The sequence below is a fragment of the Miniopterus schreibersii genome (assembly GCF_964146895.1).
Source record: "Miniopterus schreibersii genome assembly, chromosome: 2".
Classification (NCBI taxonomy): Eukaryota; Metazoa; Chordata; class Mammalia; order Chiroptera; family Miniopteridae; genus Miniopterus; species Miniopterus schreibersii.
In genome coordinates this window covers 183,352,034-183,360,299 of record NC_138102.1, presented here as the reverse complement: position 1 = coordinate 183,360,299, position 8,266 = coordinate 183,352,034, and the positions used below count along the sequence as shown (strand labels likewise).

Genomic DNA, 8,266 nt, shown 5'->3' with positions numbered 1-8,266 from the left:
CTGCTTGCCCCCTGCATTGCCCCCACATCCTCTTGTCCTGTGACCCTTGGGGCATCTTGACCACCCAGCTGAGGTCTTTCTCCGAGCAAGCTGGAGGGTAAAGGAGGGACTGTCTGCTGCAACAGCTATTCCCTGAGCCCCTGTTCGCTCCAGCTGGCCCCTGCACTAAGGCCCTGAGGACTCAAGAACCCAGCCCTGGGCCTGGGGAGACCCATAAGCCACCCAGCCCGGCTCTGGCATTGTGGGCTGGGCTGGGCACCCTCTTCTGCCTCTATCAGGCAATAGTAATAATAAAGATGGTGATAATAATAGCTGCCATTTACTGAACACGTACGAAGTGCCAGGGCTGCGGAGCAACTCTAGTTCTGCTCAGGAAGATGGGTGTGTAAACAGCTCCTTTGGGCAACTCTAACACAGCAGGGACAGTAGGTGACATCCTCCCGGCACTCACCCTGAGCCAGGAACTAGGCTAAGCATTCTCCTGGCATCTCCTTTAGCCTTCGGCCCGTCACCTGCTTTTTGCTGGTGAGAATGTCGCAGCCCACACCATGCTGTGTGGTCAGTCTGTTTTCCTGCACATGGCTCTCCTTAGTGAGTGAGCTTCTGGAGCCGTGCTGGCCAGAAGAAGTCTCTGCAATCATGGAAATATTCTGTATCTGTGCTGTCCTGTGCGATAGCCACTAGCCATGGCTGCTGCTGAGCACTTAAAATGTGGCTACAGTGACCAAGAACTGGATTATTATTTTATTTTAATCAGTGGCCATCACATTGGACAGCAAAGTTCTGAAGGGCCTGGACTTCATTCTTTCCAGGTCCCAGGGACTGGCAAGAATCAGCCTCAGTAAATTTCTGTAGAATCAACAAATCAATAAATGAATTAATGGTGAATATGTGGACCTAGGACCTTCCCCTCTGATCCATTCTTTCCCTTTGGAGCTATAGGTTTTCAAACTTGGCTGTGCTCTTGTTACCAGGACAACCTGCTGGATGGCCAGAGGGTGGGGGAGGGGAGCTTTTGGACATTCTAACCCCTTTCCCTTCTCGCTTTGAGCCTGAGGGCCAGAGGACTTGAGGAGGAACAGAGGGGCTGGAGGACCGGTGGCACGTTCCACTTGGCCAATAGGGTAGGGGGAACATTTACTGGCCACAGCCCACTAGACTGCATTACCCCTGAGGTGCAGAAACCCTGAGCTGAAGTCAGGGGCCCTGGGTCCTCTCCCCACTTTGGCCAACATCTCATTCTGCAACTTCTATCAGATCACTTTGCCCTTCTGGGCCTCAGTTGCCTTTTCAAATAGGGACCAGATGTCCTGATGTAGCTCTTCCTGCTTGAAGATCTAGAATTTTTTCATCTCACTCCCTGCCAGGCCGTTGAGGCCTTGAGAGCAAGGAGTGAGTAGCATTGGTCCCTATATTCTCCCTGCCCACCTGCCTGGCTCCCTCCTCTGTGGTGAGGGGCCTGGAGGATTTCGCTGGGCCCAGTACAGTAATTACAAACCTGGGTTCAGCTGCCCTCTAGTGGCCCAAAGTGACAATTACCTCATGTACACAACCTTCTTTCCCACCAATGGAGATTGACAGGCCTGGAAGTGGCCTCAGAGGACAGACCACCTAAGCAAAAAAATCATTGTGGTGGCCTCCCAGACAGGTGGCACAGGCTCTGGAGTCTCAAACCTGGGTTTGTTACAGCTGTGTGGTTTGAACAAGTCACAATCTCTCTGAGCTCCCATTTCTCCATGCATAAAATGGGGATTATATCAGTCAGGATGGGTTAAATTATGCTGCAGTAATAAATAATTCCAAAATCCCAGGGGCTTATAACGACAAAGGTTTACTTCTCATTCGGGCCTCGTGTGTACTCGTGTGTACTGTGTGTACAGCTGAGGCTCTGCTCTATGTCATCTTCATTCTGGGACCCCACAGCCACCTCCAGGAGCCACTGGTCACTGTGGGGGAGGGAAAGGGAGAGTGCTGAATCGTGTGCCAGCTATTAGATGCTTTGGTCTGGATTCATTTCTCATCACAACTCACTGGCGAGAACTAGTCACAAGGCCCCAGCCAACACGAGGAGGTGTAACCCTGCCACGTGCGAGAGCTAAGGAACAAGAAATATTTGGTGGCCAGCACTGCTGACCCACTTGCATGGTTGTAAGAACACAGTGGGAGATGCAATGAGCTCCATTCATGTTAGCCATTAAAATTATTACCTTGGGATTCTGATTTCCTTTTTCATTTATCCTTGTGATTTCCTGTGACTTCAGGATCAATTCCAGCTGTTCACAGCTGCAGATAGAGGGGGAAATGGACTTGCCAAGGTTTACACAGTGAACCAGTAGCTGGACACCCGTGTTTCCAGGATCCAATTTCTGAGGCCCTCCCACATTATGGGGTGGGGCTGAAGGGATTTTTCCCACCCAGGACTCTCTGTAAGGGTGTTGACTGACATTGTGATGGTCGTTTGGGGGAGACTGCAGCCTCTCCTCTCCACCCAGAGCTGGTCTCTCAGCCTTCCAAGCCCTTCCTGCTCGGCCAGAGAGGAGAGCGGAGGGGGTGGAACAATGGCAAGCCTGTGCCGCCCCCCGGGCCGGAGTCCGCACATTGTAGCCCTTCCTACGCAGGGACCCTGCACATTCCCGCCTCCTGGCCTCTTGCTCTGGGCCTGGCCCAGACACACCCACCATATCCTCACAGCTCCCAGATGGTCTGAAGGGAAAGCTCCCAGGACTCTGCAAAACTTCCCAAGGCATTTAAAAAACCTGCACAACAGCCTGACCCCCAGGAAGTCTTCAAGCTTCTCTAAAATCTTAGTCTCTAAGCAGATGGGTAGCCTCTGGCAAGACTTCCAAAGAAACTGGCCCCATTCATCCAACAAGTGTACTCTTTCATGGAGGCCCTGCCCGGTGCCAGGGCTGCGTGAGCCTGGGACAGCCAGGGCACCTTACGGCTGCGTGGAGACAGTCCACCCGAGAATGAAGCAGGCCTGAGTGAGACAGAGAGGTGGGGAGAAGGCATGTCTGGGTGACGTCCTGGAGCCCTAGGGTCCAGCTTGAGTCCAGATCCGAACCCTTTGATTTCAGCTGTTCTCTGTTTGGTCTCTTGTGCCTGCAAGAGCCTCAGGCAGCAGTGAGGGGAAGCTGCCCAGTGTGGGGGAGGGTTAGGAGATCAGGGCTGTGAGGTTCAGAGCAGCAGTGCCAGGCCAGCAAGAGGCAAGAGAGGTGCCCAGGACACAGGAACTGAAGGAGGCACTCACTCAGCTGACCATGAGGGCCTCTGTGGCCTCACCCTAACCCTGCTCTGCAAAACAGCTCTGGGTTTGCCCAGGGAGGAAGAGCAGCACCCCCTTCAAGGTGGGAGAAGATAGCTCTGCCCTTTCTGACTCCTTAGACGGGGCAGGTGCAAGAGTGAGCCTTAGTCTGGGGTCCTCAGAGCCAGTCCACCTCTCAGCCCACTGTCCAGCTCTCAGCCCACAGCCCAACTCTCAGCCCACTGCTCTGTGGCTTCAGGCAAATCCCTATAAAAATGGAATGGTAGCTGTTTCACCTGTTCCCCCTCATTCAAGAAAGTGAACTTTTTAAATGGACTTGCAGCCACCCAGCTAAAGACTATACTTCCCAGCCTCCCTTGCAGCTAGGAGTAGCCTTGTGTCTAAGTACTGAGAGTGGAATTTAAGGGAAAGTAAGGATACAGCCATCGAGGAGTGGGTGGTCCCTTCCACCCTCCCTCCTCCTGCTGCTTGAGATGTAGAGTATCCTCCTGGATGGGGCCAACATCCTGGGCACAGTGAAGCTGCCAGAGGGGAGCAACTCGAATCCCTGACCTCTGCATGGAACCAGCCACCAGACCAGCTCTGGACAACCTCCCTACAGAGTGCATACCATGAGACAGACAGAACATTATTTGCATCTCTGTTCCTGAATTCATATTCTAACTGGTTCTCTACCCCAGGGATTCCTGTTAGCAGTGTCCCCATTGGGGGCAGGGGGCAAGTGCTACTGGTGGAGGCCCAGAGGTGCCCAACATCCTACAACACACAGGACAGAGAACAATCTGGTCCAGAATGTCAACAGTGCTGCTGTTGAAATTCTGCTCTGCCCTCTCCGAGATTCGGTATTTCCATCCCTATCACATGCTCTATGTGAACCCAGCGAGATGATAGGCATGACCTTACCCTCAGGAAGGAGACAGTCCCACAAAGGTAGTCATGAAGTCTTTTATTGCAATAAATTAAGATGGAAGCCCGAGGAGAGTGAGGCAGGTTGCGAATCTATGTCCACCATGAGGCAACAGTGCTCTGCTCGGAGGAGGGCTCCAGGGTGGAGTTGGGGGCCTGGGGGCCTGGCTCAGGGGGTGCTGGGCTCAGCCTTGGAATGCAGTATAGGGACAGGGAAGTCCATTAGAGGGAGGGGGTAGGAGCTGCTGCTGGTGGCCCCCACACTGACCATGGAGCTCACCCCATCCCCACATCTCCTGCCCTGCCTGGGGTCCTCACTTTCCCTTTCACACATACACACATGCATCTCCTCCCCTCCAAGTGTCTGTACGCTTTATTCAGATTTTCTCTCTCTCTCTCTCTCTCCCCCCCCCCCCCCCCCCCACACACACACACACCTCCTTCCCCTATGGTCTTGCCCCTCTCACACCCTTCCACACATACCAATGCAAAGTCTGAGTCCAGAGGGGTGGGGCTGGTCTGGACCAAGCTGACCTCCCTCCGGATGGGGCCCTTTCCTTGGCTCAGCTTGGAAGGCTCCCAAGTGAAGCTCTGGGGTAGGTGCCATCTGAGTGTAACTGGGGATTCGGTGGGGACACGGGAGACCCAGAGCAGTAAGACTCCAGGAGGAAGGAGCAGGAGTGCTGGGCAGCACAAAGGCACTGGGGGCCAGTGGGGGATGTCCCCAGAGCTGGGAAAGGTGGCACGGGGTGAGCTAGCTTGATGTGGGGAGTAGGCCCTGGGGCAGCAGCAGCGACACCTCAAGGCACCCAGGGGCCTATCTTTCCACAGCCAGGGTCTGCCTGGAGCACCCAGGGGTGTGTGCTGGGAGGGATAGCCTGGAGCCCAGAGGTCCTCCTCTCTTTGCTCCAGGTCTCTGGGCTAGGTGGGGCTGGGGAGGGTGCCCAGTGCCCAACCCCCAGCCCAGAGCCTTCAGCTCAGACCTCTGGGCCTCCAAAGGCCAGGTTGTCGCGGACCATCAACGTCTTGCGGAGGTCACGGTCCACCGAGGGGCGCTGCATGCGCCACTTGTGCGCCTCCTGTAGGCCGGGCTCGAAGTAGTAGATGCAGGCGCCGAAGCCCACCAGGATGAGCACGGAGACCACCAGGTAGACAGGCACGAACCAGTCCAGGAAGTGCGGCATCGCGGCGGCCTCGGCTGCTGAGACACGGGTGGTGAGGCCGGCACAGGTCACCCGTCCTGCCCGCCCACCCAGGGTGGCCCACAGGGGTCCACAGAGCCGGGGGGTCCGAGCAGCACTTCACAGACGGGAGAACGAGGCTCAGGAGAGTGGGGGCAGTGCCTGAGCAAGACTGGACACCCCGACGGAGCACAGAGCTGCCCCATCACAGGGGCCCAGCTCCCACTCGCCATGAGAGGCGCTGCAGCTCTGGCTCAGCCTCTCCAGCAAGGTGCCTGCCCCGGGCCTCAGCGTCCAGAACCCAGTGGGGCTTCACTGAGGTGACTGGCCCCTCAGAGCACCCAGTAAAGGACAGCTTGGGTGACGCTTCCTCTAAGCTGTCCCAACTGGGCTCGCAGTTAGTTATACAAACTGCCACTTGCTGCCATCCCCTCACAGATCGATGGGTCCCTGGCCACCCACACATCCTGGTGAGGTGTGGCTGGTGAAAGTGTGGTAAACAAACACCCATCCCCAGGGAACCTGGTTGAAATCAACAGGGACCACATAGGCTCCCGAATTCAGGCCCATGCCCACGTTCATACTTATAAGAATGTGGATGCAGGTGCCAGCCCAAAAAACTTGGGCCTTGGTTTCCACATCTGTAAAATGGGAACAAAAATAGTACCTAAAATCATAGGGCTATTGTGACTGTTAAATGAATTAACTTATGTGAAATGCTCAGACCAGTGTCTGGCACATAATAAGTGTTATACAGTAGTTTGTTCTTATTCTCTGAGCCTCGGTTTCCTTATCTGTAAAATGGGGATCAAAGTAGGTCCCACTTCTTAAGGTCATTGTGAATGTTTAACAAGACAGTGCCTAAAGTGCATTTTGCACCATGCTGCCTGGCACGGAATCAGCCCTCAGTGAATACTGCCTGTTATGTCCAGGGAACCAGAGGCAGGAAAGTGGGAGGTGGCAGGTGTAAGGTGCTTGAACAACGTTACATACATCGACTCCTAAGAATCACCCAACTGTGCTCACATCACCCTCTGCCAACCTCTGCAGCCTCATCTCCCACCCTAAGTGCCCCTATGGAACTGCTGCCAGTCACCTATGTGCATGTTACACAGTCCCCACCTTTGCATTCTCTGTCTTTTCCCTGGAATGTCCTTTGCATTCATGTTCATAGGGCAAACTCCTATTCATACTTCAAAAGCCAGATCACAGATAATCTCCAGAAACAGGGTAAAGCAGACCCATTTAACCCACCCTCAAACCCTTCCTGAGCTGTAAGAAAGGGCTGGGGTGAGGAGTCCCCCTCTGCCTGCCTGGAAGGGAGAGAACTATTAGAAAGCGTTCATAAACCTTACAGAGGCCTATGGGGTAGGTGTGGCTGTCCATTTTTGACAGAAATTGAGGCCCAGATAGGTTCACTCACTTGGCCTCAGTTACCCAACTGGGAAGTGACAGAGCTGGACCCCAAATCCCAGTGATGCCCTGAGGTCTGAATCCTCCTGGGTGGGGAGGCACATAAGCAGAGGCCCACCTTGGCTTCCTGGAGGAAAGAAAGGGGCCGGATGCAATGACCTCCAGGGCAGGCTGACAAGAAGTCCCAGCTTCTGGGACCTCTGTCTCCAAATTCCAGTTCCTCTTGTCCCTGGACTTCCATGTGGGTATGGGAGGTGGGCTGTGACCCAGGGGAGGGAGAGATGCTGCTTTCCAGTCCTGCATCCATCTGGAGCCCCCTCCCCGTCCCCCAGGGTCCCTGCTGGCTGTTCTGAAGCACAGACACGTCTCAAGGTGCCTCACTCATGGAGGAATCTAATGAAGAGTGCTCTGACGGCACAGAGTCAGGCGAGCACAGTGCCCTCCTTTCTGCCTGCCTTTCTGGAGCACCAGATAGAGTTCAGAATTGCCTGGTGCTGCCTGAGCTGGGGGAGGGGAGAAGGGGGTCCCCAAGCAGAAAGGCTTCTCCAAACTAGCCTGACTAAAACCAAGGTACCCCCTCCCTTGGCCACAGCCAGGACCCCAGTCTCCCTTCAGCTTAAACATGGGAACCGGGTGCTCAGGCAGAGCAGAAGTCGTTTCAGCTGCAATGTTGTGGCTCTGAGAAGTGGAGTCCAGGGACTCCCAACCTCTCCAGCCCCATGAGCAAAATCCCAGGCATTCAGGGCCAGACCGAGGACCCCTAGCCCTTTCCCTGGCTTCTCAGTGGACTGGTCCAGTTGAAGCAAAACACTCACTGGCCTTCTTTGTGACCTTGGGCCACTGGTCACCTTCTCTGGACCTCAGTGTTCCCCATGCACAGTGATGGGGTGGGGGTGGGGGTTACCAGATGACCTATAAGGAATTTTCCAGTCCCATTCCAGCCAAGGTCCTTTCCAGAACATTGTGAGGTAGCACAGCCCCTCTCCCTGCCTCCCAAGCCATTGATGCCACTCAGTCCCCCACCCACCGCATGCTCACAGACCCACCTCACGCCCTGCGGATGCCAGTTCCGGGGACTCGGCGCTGAGCACACTGCCTCAGCCTAGCGGCTCAGCAGCTCAGCACTGGTCTGTGGACTTAGTCACAGCTGCTATCCCCAGAGGCACTGCCATCTGCCGCCGTCCTGGGTGCTGGAGGCAGAGAAAGGGCGAGGCCAATGCCCCCACGGGAGACAGAGCTTCTCAGGCCCAGGGCTTCGGGCTGGGCCAGAAGGTGACAGTCCTGGACTGGCTCGGCACCCTGGTACCTCTCCCTGCCCATCCGAGACCCTGTCCTCTGCCCCCCACCCTCAGGATGGCAGGAGGCGGGATCTGTCTCAGCCAATCAGCAGCCTGGCAGAGCCAGGGCATTATCCTCCGTTGCCCAGGCAACTAGCCTTTTCTTCTGGATCCCTCGCACTGTGCACGTGGTACAGAATGACAGGCAGGGCGGGTTTGGGGGA

At 55.4% G+C, this 8,266-nt stretch overlaps 1 protein-coding gene across 1 annotated transcript; it reads right to left on the bottom strand.

The window, feature by feature from the left end:
• Positions 1-4,197: 4,197 nt before the first annotated feature.
• On the bottom strand, positions 4,198-8,119 carry SMIM45 (small integral membrane protein 45). The gene is made up of 2 exons (XM_081128929.1): positions 7,812-8,119; positions 4,198-5,369 (listed from the first exon to the last, which is right to left on the bottom strand). Exon 2 carries the CDS (start codon positions 5,353-5,355, stop codon positions 5,149-5,151), a length of 207 nt encoding a protein of 68 aa, XP_080985055.1. The 5' UTR covers positions 5,356-5,369; positions 7,812-8,119; the 3' UTR covers positions 4,198-5,148.
• Between the last annotated feature and the right edge of the window lie 147 nt (positions 8,120-8,266).